The sequence below is a fragment of the Engystomops pustulosus genome, chromosome 8 (genome assembly GCF_040894005.1).
Source record: "Engystomops pustulosus chromosome 8, aEngPut4.maternal, whole genome shotgun sequence".
Taxonomy (NCBI): domain Eukaryota; kingdom Metazoa; phylum Chordata; class Amphibia; order Anura; family Leptodactylidae; genus Engystomops; species Engystomops pustulosus.
Window position 1 is genome coordinate 50,347,427 of NC_092418.1, and position 13,481 is coordinate 50,360,907.

Genomic DNA, 13,481 nt, shown 5'->3' on the forward strand with positions numbered 1-13,481 from the left:
GGCCTGTCTTTAAGGGCTTATGGCTGCCCCGGGCCTGAGTGGCTGATGCTGGAGATCTCCAGACTGTGGACCCCTAGGTGGGTCATAGGAGGCTGCGTGCACCTGAGCCTGCACTTGCATAGTGTGCACTGCTCTACACTCAGCCGCGGGCCTACCGGTACCTTGTGGGATATGACCGTCCTCCATCTTGGCCGCATGATGCTGGGTGAGTTCGTCAGAGCTGGCGGGACTCTCCTCTGCCTTGCTCCTCTCTGCCGCCTGCTGCTGTTGAGGGGTGGTCGGTCTGTCCGCCCTTCCTTCGCTGCCGGCAGCCAGTGTCTGTGAGGGCTCGACCTGTGCCATCCCGCGGCCGCTCGCCATCTTGGCCTTGTGGTCCGATGGAGCCTGTTCACCTCCTCCGAGCTCCGATTCACCAGCTCCGGAGGTCTTTAGCGGCGGATCCGCCGCGGGGAAGGAGCTCATCTTTCCACCCGGCTCAGGAGATTCTCGCGGCTCCGGCCGCCTGGTGACATCAAGGGCCGCCGCCGCGGGACAGAGGGCAGTAGCCGTCGCCATGTCGGTGAGTTACCGGCTGATTCCGCGGGCTGAGGCTCGGCTTGCAGGTATTGCTGGGGTTCTTGTGCCCCCCTTTCTCTTCGCTCCCATCTGGAAGGGGTTTGGGACTGGATTTGAGGGAGATTCACGGTGCTTTGGCGGGTTCAGGCGGGACAGGATCTAATTTGCGTCCATCTCCGTCCGCAGCCAAGCCACGCCCCCTACATTTGTGGTTTAAATCATTTATTGCCCCTATAACAGATTCTACATCAGGAAAACAATATGTACTCTAGCAGTACCTTTCAGTGAGCATCAATGATCCATTACCACAGTCATTAGTTGCCCCAGACTTCTTAAACATATTCGATGTGTACGTAATGGAAATTCTGAGGTACTTAAATTTTTTGGCATTGAGAAAGTGTAGATTAATCCTCTAGGTGGAGATCGTTCACAGACATTGTTGCGTCAAGAAAGCCAGTATATTGTTAAATTTAATGCAATGAGCAAAGCAGGTTTAAATGGAACGCAATGAGATGAATATATGAATTACGTAATCTCTTTTCGATAGCTTATGACAAGTCTGCATCATTATTACTGTCACGAACCCGAGTCGCCGGGTTCCACACACGGGGTTCGCTTACGCCAGGAGACCACGCAAATTAGCCCTAATCTCCGCCCACTCACACAAAATGTACAGTACATTTCACCTGGACCCACACTGTCTATAGCTACTACTCGCCTACAGACACGCCCTGCCTATAGCTACTGCTAGTACAGACATTCACACAGTAACACGGCTTAGCGGTAATTCCCCTCTCCAGAGGTATGGGAATGTATAGAGCACAAGGAAAAACTTATTAAAGGACTATTTAATATGCAAAATAGGCACAATGCTTAATGGTTATAAAAAGGGTAAAATAACAGACATACATAACAGCAAACAGTAAAATAAAAAGAGATAAAATAAAAGAAAAGACAGACCTCTTACTAATTAGATTGGCATAAAGATCCGCGGTAGGGAAAACCGATGAAAATTTTGGAAGTCCTGCCAGCTGAATGCATTCCCCGTGGACAACAAGGATTCAATGCTGGCATGTTACTTTTAACTACACAATTGATCTGCCCCCTCGGTCATGTGAAAGGGGCGTGGCTACACCTCAGGGACATTTTTCCAAAATATGTTATATCTTTTCCCAAGAGTCCCCTGATAAGAAGACATGCCCACCACATTTACCAGCAGGAAATAACAAATCTAACAGTACCAAACACCATTATTAAATGTTGGCCCTTTTTCTTGGCTCCCTTCCTCTGAAATCCTTTGGGCTTGACACCCCAGGACTATAAGAGGATTCTGATCCAGATCCATTGACCAGAAATTGAAATATTTGCTTTATGACCAAGTTTTCTTTGAAGTATAATTTTTCATGTTCTTAAGGAGTCATTTTAAGACACATGAAAAACCATGAGGCTTTTGGAAAAATATATATATTTTTTTTTTTTAAAAGATGGTGTCTTCATTTCTAACACGGGTACTTTTGAACCGCCCTCGTAAAGCCAGCCAGCCCCCCAGTAGTATAGAGCCTGACAGCCCCCCAGTAGTATACAACCAGACAGCCCCACAGTAGTATACAGCCCCCCAGTGGTATACAGCCAGACAGCCCGCAGTTTGCCAAACACATTGAAAAAATACATACATACTCACCCTCCGGCGCCCCAATGCTCGTCGTGGCTCCCGATCCTCGGCGCGGCTCCTCTTCGCTCTTCTCGCTGCTGTGTTAGCCGGCAGATGCGTCCATATGTCTCTGCCGGCTAATACAGCTGAGAGAAGACAGAAGAGGAGCCGCACCGAGGATCGGGTATGTAAGTTTTTTTTTTTTTTTTATTGACTCATGTATAAGCCCAGGTGAGGTTTTTCAGCACGTTTTTGATTATATATACGGTATCTACATGTGGTTAGTTAAAAGATGTACAGATGAACCGGTGAAAGGAATTTTAAATATAAATTTTAATAGGCAAATCTAAAAATGTAATAGCCATCCAAACAATAGCATGCACAATTAAACGTATTGTTATATAAAAACATCAATACATATGAAATAGAACCAGAGTGAGTCAAGATAAATGTGCAAAAATACTTTACCACAGTGCAGGTAATAATAGAGTTGATCTTGCCCGTCTTCGTGGGACAGAGGAGAGGAGAAGTCAAAAGGTGGAGCCAACCGACGCCACCCTGCCAGGAAAATGATGGCAGCACTGCACCTAGATGTCCCTATGGCTCCTGCCCTTACAACGACAGTGCCAGAGAGTCCCTAATGGTGCCTAGAGGTCCTTAGAACCCCCTAACAAAATCGGATCCTGGTGCTATTCCATGTCCACCTATTAGCAGATTCTTCATCAGAAGTGAATATAAGGTACATAGAGGTCTCTGGGCAACTTTCTCCCAACTGCATCTTTGGAGCTCATCCACAGTGATCTTGGGTTCTTCTTTACCGCTCAAGGCTCTTCTCCCAGGATTGCTTACTTTGGCTGGACGGCAAGGCCGTGAAAGAGTTGTGGTTGTCCCAAACTTCTCCCGTTTAAGGATTATGGAGGCCACTGTGCTCTTAGGAACCTTGAGTGGTGCAGAAATTCTTTTGTAACCTTGGCCAAATCTGCCTTGCCACCATCCTGTCTCTGAGCTCTTCGGGCAGTTCCTTGGATATCATGATTCTTATGTGCTCTATCATTGTGCACAGTGAGCTATAAGATCTTGTATAAACTGGTGTGCTCCTTTCCCGATTATGTCCAATCAGTTTAATTAAACATAGCTGGACTCCACTAAACCTGCGTTCACACGTGGCTGTAACGCATGCATTTCAAATGCATCAAAACTGGTGAGACGAGATTTTCCTGATTACATAGCTGATAACAATGCAGCAATAACAACCGCATGCGTTTTGTAAATGCATTGTTAATAGCTTTATAATCAAGCAAATTTCCTCTTCTCAGCTTTTTTTATGTGTTTTCACACTTAGTAGTAATTAATGCGTTTTCATAGACCCTCGAGGAATAGATCCAAGGAGGATCAAAAGGAAATGGGACAGCATGTGAGTTAAATATGAGTGTCACAGCTTCTGAATACTTATGTGATATTTGATTTTTTTTTTTTTTTTCAAGATGGGGTGCAGAGTGTACATTGATCTCCTGTCCCCCCCCCCCCTACTATATGCCCTGGGCGTGGGGCACTGTTGACTGCAATTCAACAAATATGGCTATTGAGGGGGTGCACATTGGTACTCATCACTACAAATGCTCGGTGTGTTGTTTTCCTGGAAGCTCACATTGGGGAACAGGGTATCCAGTGTGCGGCTCTTGACAGTGAGTAGTGGGATAGTGAGTTAAAGGAAGAGGGTTAGAAAAATATCTGCAAGGTCACTCAGAAAACTTTCATCTAGCTACTCAAGAAATGGTGAGACAATCTGACAAAAATATTTAAAATCTTCCAAAAGTAGAAGAATACAATTCAACACTTAAAACCCATAGGGGTCACATCTGACCAAAGAAGTAGTAGTTGGCAGGAATAGAATTAGTCTCAGCTGGTAATTCACAGTAGATGGAGCTAGCAAGTGGAGTATTGTTCACCAGCATAGGCAACTTTTATTCTGTAGAATTGATAAAAAAAAAAGCTTAAAATACTGCTGCTTTACACATGTTGGGATATATTCACAAAACACTACACAATGACCTTGACATTTTGACCTCCAGTGTATAATAAAGTTTCTATTAAAGAGGTTGTGGCCTTACGGAAAATGCTAATAAGTAAATTAAAAATGGATTTTACAGTAACTCTATAAAATATTCCTTATTTTTTTGCTCACAAAGGTTTTGCAATTATATGCTTGTAATGGCTCCTTAGGGCTCACAATGTTTCTGCATATCATTTTTGTGAGCCTCTGTTAGATATGCCTTCTGCTTATTGACCTTGCTTTAAGGTGTGAAAATACTACACTGCATGTATAGAAAACTCTTCCATAGACTTAAGTGTGTTGGCACTGGTCTATTTTTGTTGAATGATGAGGCTGCTGTAAAGCTTATTAAACCCACAGCGCAATATGGTGTACATGTACATTGGGAAATGCAGTCTATTGCCGCATACCGATGTACGTCTTGGCGATCGCCCAGGCTTGCCGACCACTTCTAATGGCAGCCCTGGGGTTCTATGATTCCTGTTCTAACAGTGAAGTATTGCAGTTAGTATTAGTATTGCAGTACATTACATTGAACAAGTGATAAAATGAAAAATAAAACCAATGATCAAAATAAACCGTACATTTTTTTTCATTTTTAACAAGAATACAGGTCCCAAATTTCCCCAATCCAGTGTTAAAACACATGTAACATAAAATGAAAATCACCACAAAATCGAGCGTAATTGTTATTGCCGTGTCTGTAACAACCCATACAATCAAAAATAAAATTGTTACTGAACCCATAAGGGGGGCGCTATGAAAAAACATGCCAACTTTACGATATTTTCACATCCATTATGATAAAAAAAAAAAAAAACAGGATAAAAGGTGATTTACTCCAACACAATACTGGTAAAAAGTAGAGCTTGTCTAGTAAACAACAACTATAAAAATGTTAAGTCTCTTAGAACGTTGCAATGCAAAAACAAGCAAATTTCTCAACAAGTGGGTTCTATATTCTGGAAAACAAGTCAATGAAAAAAATAGCTATATAAATGTGGTATGCTTTAATTTTGGTGACCTGTAAAATTAAAAAAAAAATTATTACTTAATGGTATGCTGAACTGCCAACACAAATAATCTAAAAACTCTAAACCAGAATTAATGATTTTCTTATTCCCAACAAGAAAGAGTTAATACAATCTCACCAATTGGACTTGAATCCCTTTTTGTGCAGCTTTTAATCATTTACTATATATACTTGAGTAAAATCAAGTCAATACTTGACGGACGCAGGTGACACTGACAGCTCCCAGGCAATGACGTCAGCAGGTGGCTGACGTCAGTCTGTGCGCCGCCAGCGTGAGCGGACTTGCCACTAGAACAAATAAGAGAATCTGCATGGGGCGTTGGAAAGGTGAGTAGTGAGTTTAATTTTATTTAAAATGCTGGGGGGAGGCGCGGGCTGGCTATATACAATAGGGTCAGCTGGCTATATACTGTGGCAAGGGCCGGCTGGCTATATACTGTGGCAAGGACCAGCACAGTTTAATTGATGACAATTGTCGCTGTATCTGTACCCCCTTTCACCTGTAACTGGGTGCAGATCAAAGCTAGTTACAATGGAAAAGTCCCCCTAAACGTTGAAGGACATAATAAATATAAACAATTTTAAAAACAAATGGAATAAAAATATATATCCCTTCCGAGCACCAATGTCATTAGTATGACACCAGTTATAAAATTTGCATCATAAAATACAAAACACTTTTATAATGTTTGTTTTAGGGATATGCTATATAACAATTACAAAAAAACATAGCTAAAATGTAAAGACACATTTTTTTTATCAGTCTCTCAACTTTTACACCTAAAATTTAGTTTAAAGTAATAACTCAGACCCCCGCCCCCCAAAAAACAATATAAAATAAGAATCTCAATTTTCTTCCTGAAAAAAAAAAACATAAAAATCTCATTGCTAGTTCAAAAAAATGAAAAAGTTTGGGCTATTAAAAGAACATGGACAAAAACTGGTAAAATGTGTGTGGTCCGTCTATGTTCCTGAACAATAGAGTAATAGAGAGTCTGAAGAGAAACGGTCAGCTGCTTTATCTGAGGGTACAATTACATGGTGTTTCCGACTAAATGTCAGCTTCTATACTGTAACAGATTAATGTGGTGCACATACACAATTTAGTTATTTGCACAAAAATTATTATTTTTGAGCGCAGTGATAATAAATAATTCAGAAGATCTGGATTTGCAGTGTTTTTGTGTCAGAAGTGGGACGTTAACTCTCTCTTATACCCTCTCTTATTCCTGCAAACTGTAACTATGGCATTAGTGAATAAGTTGTATTTTGGAGAACATGGAGTATAATATAATTGCTGTTTGTCCTCCAGACACTAATTGACCACTTGCATTATATACATTTTTGATCAAAAGAAGTTTGTACTTTTGCTTCCCTAAATACTCATGGAAGTTTTTCTTTCCACTTGGTCTAAGATAAACTTATTCCGAACATGCCACTTTAGGTTTTCTTTAGGATTCTTTTAATGTTTTTTTTTTTATTTTTACATGTGATTTCAGGTCTTTCATCAAGTAATGTGAAGATCAACTCTTCTGGACTGTTTCATGTTTTAAACCTCCAAGGGTTTAGTAAGGTACAATAAGTAAACAATAAAATTGTATGCATTTTACAGTGGTGGCCGAAAGTATTGGCACCCATGCAATTCTGTCAAATAATACTCGTTTTCTTCCAGAGGCAGCCATGCAACCCCAAACCATCAGGGAACTGATGGGTGCCGTGTTCTTTGCTTTGAAGGCCTTTTTTCTTTTTCCTGTAAACTCTGTTGATGACTTTTCCTAAAAAGCTCTACTTTTGTCTCATCTGACCAGAGAACATTCTCCCAAAACGTTTTAGGCTTTCTCAGGTACATTTTGGCAAACTCCAGCCTGGCTTTTTTATGTTTCTTTGTAAAAAGTTGGGTCTTCCTGGATATTCTACAATACAGTCCCTTTTCATTCAGACGGACGACGGATTGCACAGGTTGACACTGTTGTACCCTCGGACTGCAGGGCAGCTTGAACTTGTTTGGATGTTAGTCGAGGTTCTTTATCCACCATCCGCACAATCTTGCATTGAAATCTCTTGTAAAATTTTCTTTTTCGTCCACATCTAGGCTAGGCTTTAAACTTCTTGATGACACTGCCCCCGGTAGACACAGGAACATTCAGGTCTTTGGAGATGGACTTGTAGCCTTGAGATTGCTCATGCTTCCTCACAATTTTGATTGTCCTCAGACAGTTCTTTGGTCTTCTTTCTTTTCTCCATGCTTAATGTGGTCCACACAAGGACTCAGGACAGAGGTTGAGTCAACTTTAATCCATTTCAACTGGCTGCAAGTGTGATTTAGTTATTGCCACCAGCTGTTAGGTGCCACGGGTAATTTACAGGTGCTGTTAATTACACAAATTAGAGAAGCATCACATGATTTTTCAAACCGTGCCAATTCTTTTGTCCACTCCCTTTTTATGTTTGGTGAGGAATTATATCCAATTTGGCTTTTTGACAATTCCTTTTGTGGTTTTCCGTTGAAGACAAATTAAATGAAGATAATAATACCAAAGAATTTCTGATTGCAATCATTTTTTGGAAAAACTGAGTATTATCTGACATAATTGCAGGGGTGCCACCACTGTATATCAATATATCAATTTAACTGGAATATTTGAGATTATAAGTATGATATATAAATTCAATAAAAATTTGATAATGCTTAGATAATTCATCACAGAACAAGATTTATTTCCTCAATATTCAATCAATTCCATCTATAAATCCATCTCGCACATCTAAATGTTTCATATTTTTTCAGTGTTTTCAATAATTTCATTTTGCTTTATAAAACATACAAATAGTGCATATCATTACATCAGTACACTGTGTGTTAAGCGTTCCATTACCATCAGGGCCGGCTCCAGGTTTAAGTAGGCCCCTGGCGCAAGTGCCTCACTGGGCCCCTTTACAATGCCTCCCAAATTTGAGTCAGAGAGAGTGACCCACGGCCCACTTTTGTTTTTCATGTTACCATGTGTTTTGCTGCTTTTAGGCTGGATTCACACGACCGGTGCCCGCCGTACCGTAGCACAGCGGGCACACAGCAGCGCGCGGGGAGAGGAGGAGGGGGAGAGCGCTGCTCACCCCCGCCCCTCTACATAGGAATACATGGCGCACGGCGCCATATGCCCTGAAAAAATAGGACATGTCCTATTTTTTCACAGGGTACGAAGCTGCACGTGTGCGGCACCGTACCGCTCCCGTAGGGCGCCGCGCTCCCATTGCCGTCTATGGGGGACGTATATCGGCCATATATACGTTGGCTGTATATACGTCCCCCTTGCGGTAGTGTGAATGCAGCCTCAAAGCCATTTTCTTCATTGATGGAAGGGTAATCTGCTGTGTTTACATTTTCACACCTGCTTACACTTCTAGTAATGAAAGAAAACTCTTTCTAAGTAGCCAAATACATGAAAACACATGTGGTTTTATGCATACGTACAAACGTGTGCAGAAAACGCTGTGGGCCACATTTATCAAAAGTAGTGCACTAAGAGCAGTTTGCCTGTGGAGTGTGCAGGATGCGGCACATTATAGAATACTGCCGCACAGTCTTCATTAATCTGGTGCCCCCTGCACTTTTCGGGAAGTGTCAACAACCTTTTTTGGTGCACTGTTAACTGTGCAATGCAATTCGGTCGTGTTGCAGTAACAAATGTGGTGGAGGGTCTGACTATGCACTGGTACGCCCCTTTATGTGCAGAATTTTGTGGTGTGGCAGCTACAGAGCAGCTGCCACACAAAACTGGTGCAGACACTTTATAAATAGAAAACTGGCGCAACCGCTTTAATATATGTGGCCCATGTGTGAACGCACCTTCAGGGTTATTGTTTTTAAGGAATAGGAGGGGGTCAACAGGAAGGGAGACATTGGAAAAGAGGTAGAACAGGTGACACAGGGGTAAAATGGCAGGGGACAGAAAGCGGGCAATAATTTACACTGTAGGAGGGAGAAAATGAATATCAGACATCAGCAGGTTTTAGACTACTCTGCAAGGATGGACTACAAAAGTAAGAGGTAGGCAGTGGCATGAGAACCTGACTGTAAGGGGCAAGATAGCAAAAGGTTAACTGAACAGACAGCGGCCTGACTCCTACCATGCTGTACTCCGGAGCCTCCTCACACAGGGTCACGGGGGTCACCATATATCTTGCAGACAGAGGTGACAAGTTCGGCACATGTTGCCTCTGTCTGCGTCCAGCCTTCCAGTCTTCCTCTGTGCAATTCCTAATACAGCAGCCGGCCAAACGCTGCACAGGAACTGATGATGCAGAGAGTGACTGCTCTCTGCATCATTATTATATCCGTAGAACACAGCTCCCCCGCCTCCAGTGGGCCCCGCCAGCACCAGTGGGCCCCGGCACTTGCCTCGGTATGCCGGGTGCTGACGCCGGCCCTGATTACCAACAATGCTCTTTTATTTTCTTAAATTATACTTCTATGTTAACTCAGACGGAAGAGCAGTGTATCACAACTTTAAATACATAATTATTGATTATACTAGAATGTCTTGGCACCAAATACTAAACCATACCTAGGCATTTAGCACTAATGCCCTTGTTAGAGGAAAGAAAATAAGAAAATGAAGTTAAAATATCAGAAAGAAAAAAAGATGACCAGCAAGGGGAAAAATATATCTCTCTCTCTCACACCCACCCCAATACTTCCCTGCCAACCAGTTGGCCCATCCCACTGTACATGTGTCAATCTCTATAGGCTTAAAGGGGTCTTCCCACCTATCAAGGTTGGCCCTATCCTGTGGGGAAAAAAGGGTCATTATACAAAAAGGGTGACAAATTAAACAGAAGTAAACATACAATGCAAAAAATTAATAGTTTGGTAAAATAAAAAGGGATAAAGAAAACAACTTATTACATTACCCGATGTTATAAGTCTGGCGCCTGGGGAGGCAGAACGGCCTGATAAAACTGTCCATCTGGGACCCCTAAAGAATGACAATTTTTAGATGGAGACTTTCATCTAAATAGTTTCTAAGATTGATTGACCAGCTCCCTGCTTGGAGGCCTGGCATATAATAATTGACTTTTATTACTAGGAGGTGTAAACAAACCTTGTATGCCTCAGAATCTTCTTGGCTGATATCTTGCCCTGTGGGGATCCTATAGACTTTGTTTTAATGCCAGCTTTTCCCTCGTAATGTCCCGCACGTATACATTCTAGGCATGATGACTTTTGTGGTAATAGTTTAGGAATTAGGTAATTGGTTCCTGTTGTAGTAAAGCCACCTCTTAACCAGTGACATAGTTACTGGAAAAGCTTGCTTGTAATTATTTGGGACATTTGTGAAGTTGAAATATATATTATGCCACCATAAATCAAGATGGGGATTATACCTGTGACCTTTAGTGAATAGGCCATAACCTATAGTTATAGTTATATAGTTTTGAGGGGGTCTGGGTGAGCGCCACAGGGGTGTTGATTGTCCTGGCCTGTGTTTAGAGTCACTCTCTAATAATGTTGATCTTATCACCACATGCACCATGTAGTATAACATTACTTGTAGCTACAACATAACTGGATACTACCTGGATCCAAAATTTATTTTGTGGTATTAGGAAACAATTGATCTCTCCCAAATGTATTGGTTTTTCCAGAATGTACTTGACACATTTGGGAACATTGGGCAGGAGCTTCAGTTTTTAATTGTTTGTTTTCTAAGAGATCCTCATCCCTTGCTGATCCTGCCGTAAAGAATGCCTGTCTATGGTGATGCCTCTCCTCTTGGAATAGAGGATGTCCCCCTTGTTCTGGCCACTGGCCTAGGTATAAAAATCTTTGTAAAGAACTCTGTGCTGTCCATTCAGATATTTGTATATTGTAATGAGGTTTCCCCTAATTGAAAAAAAAAAAGCTGAATAACCCCAAGTTTTGTCACCATATTCTAGTCCCCACATACCGTTAATAAGCTTAGTTGCTCTCCTCTGCACCCAATTCCAGTTCCATTATGTCCTTTGTATGAACTTGTGCCCAAAATTGTATACAATATTTCATGTATGGTCTGACTATTGATTTGTATAAGGGCAAAACTAAGTCTCATATTCTCATAACGACAATCTTGATACATCCCATAATTTTATTTGCCTTATTAGCAGCTGCCTGGCTGCCCAATCCTCCAGTTTCCACCAATACATCTATAATATTGTGCCATCTGCACAATTGTATCATCTGCAAATATTAAAACTCTGTGTAAACCCTCTGAGGTTGTTAATAAAATTATTAAAAATATGTGGGTCCAATACCGACCTTTTTGGCACCCCACTGGGTGGGTGAGAATGTTCCATTATTGACGACCCTCATTTTATGCAAAAACCTTTTATGCAGTGCTGTATCAAATGCCTTGGAGATGTGAAGATTCACAACCTCCACAGCTGCAGCCTAGGTACAGTCTACAACTTACTCTCGGGACTCCAGTGAGTTAGGATGCTTTTCTTCTTTTATTGTGAGAACATCACTTCACTTTTCAGCCTTTCTCAACGTAAACTCATAAACCTGTGCTGATGGTTTGCTATAAGGTTATGTGCATTGAGATACTCCAGAATAGAATCTATAACTAACCCCTAACTATTTTCCCTCAAATATATCTTTTTTGAGCAAGTGTGGGCTCTGCAGGCACCATAGAATTATTATATTGGAGAATTGATACTTGGCTTGTTTATAGCTGAGACTCTTAGATGGTTTGTAGATGGACTGGTTGAATATTGATGAATTGAATGTCTTGATTAGAATTTCATAATTTAATTATATTTTAATTATATCTTTTTATTGTTAGAGATTTCAGTGTGGCATATCTTCTGTAATTTATTTTTTCTCACATTTTTTGTTTTACCCTACTATACCAAGGTATAATATCTTGCACTTTTTGTCTCTTGTTCCTTACTTTTTGGAAATGAGACTCCATCTTTAATTTTAATGATTATTTAATTCAAATTTTGTTTTGTAGATATACCAAGCGTTTAACATCTTAATCAAGAGAAATTGTTCCCAACCCATAGGCAAGTAAAACAAAACTTAAAATAAACAACAAATACTTATAATTAGAGTTCGCTTATTCTTGCAGCTTTAGTTCTCCAAAAAAGGCCTGATTCAGCTAAAAACACATACTTTCCCTGTATCTGGGGAGCACACAGGCATTGTTGACAGAAGATTGCTGAGCTGCGGTGTTGCTGACCGCTGTGCATGTTCCCTCCTATACCCAAGCGGTGGAGAGACCAGCCTCCTCCCTGACTACTTCCAGGCTGATGCTGGTAGGTCAAAGTGGGTGCAGTAAGGCACGCCCTCTATGCTTGCAGATGCATCAGGACAGGGGTCGGGACAGGGCTATGTATGGAAATGAACACTAGCTGCTTCTCATGTACATACAGTGCACAAGAATCCAGAAGGTTATAGCTCCTGTAGAAAATCACTGCAAGTAATGTACAAAGTGTGTGCCAAGTGTTAATGCTTATGTGTTTTGTCCACCTTCATATACGATATGTTGACATTGCTTTACTTCATGCTGTGCACCCACTACAAGTGTTCTGCTTTAGGTTATCCACATTAGAATTGTCTAATACATAAAAACTTCTAGTATTGTGTAGGAGTTCTACAAAATCCAAGCAATTTTTTTTCCATTTTAACCCCTTAACGCCGCAGCCCTTTTTTTCGTTTTTGCGTTTTCATTTTTCACTCCCTACCTTCAAAAATCTATAACTTTTTTTATTGCAGAGCTGTGTGATGGCTTATTTTCTGCTAAACAAATTACACTTCATAATGGTGGTATTTAATATTCCATGCTGTGTACTGGGAAGCGGGAAAAAATTCCAAATGCAGTGAAATTGGTAAAAAAAAACGCATTTGTGCCGTATTCTTGTGGGCTTGGATTTTACGGATTTCATTGTATGCCCCAAATGACATGTCTACTTTATTCTTTGGGTCGGTACGATTACGGGGATACCAAATTTGTATAGGTTTTATAATGCTTTTATACATGACTACGACACCACCACCCTTATCTGCGGGTTTTATGGTGAAGTCGCCGTTACAGGCAAGCCGGGTCAAGGCGGAGATCTCATCTACAGTCATGTTCGGATGTGTTAGCCTATCTGTAAGGCAATCTCTGAGAGTAGCTATGTCTCTGTTAACAGCATTAATGAAAGTG

General features: G+C 41.2%; 1 protein-coding gene across 1 annotated transcript in view; it reads left to right on the forward strand.

The window, feature by feature from the left end:
• Positions 1–13,481, forward strand: part of PGAP1 (post-GPI attachment to proteins inositol deacylase 1) — a 316,353-nt gene that overhangs the window by 152,195 nt on the left and 150,677 nt on the right. Inside the window, exons 15-16 of the mRNA XM_072120897.1 lie at positions 6,792–6,865; positions 12,285–12,336. Of these exons, the coding sequence (XP_071976998.1) occupies positions 6,792–6,865; positions 12,285–12,336 (126 nt within the window). The remainder of the gene's footprint in view (positions 1–6,791; positions 6,866–12,284; positions 12,337–13,481) is intronic.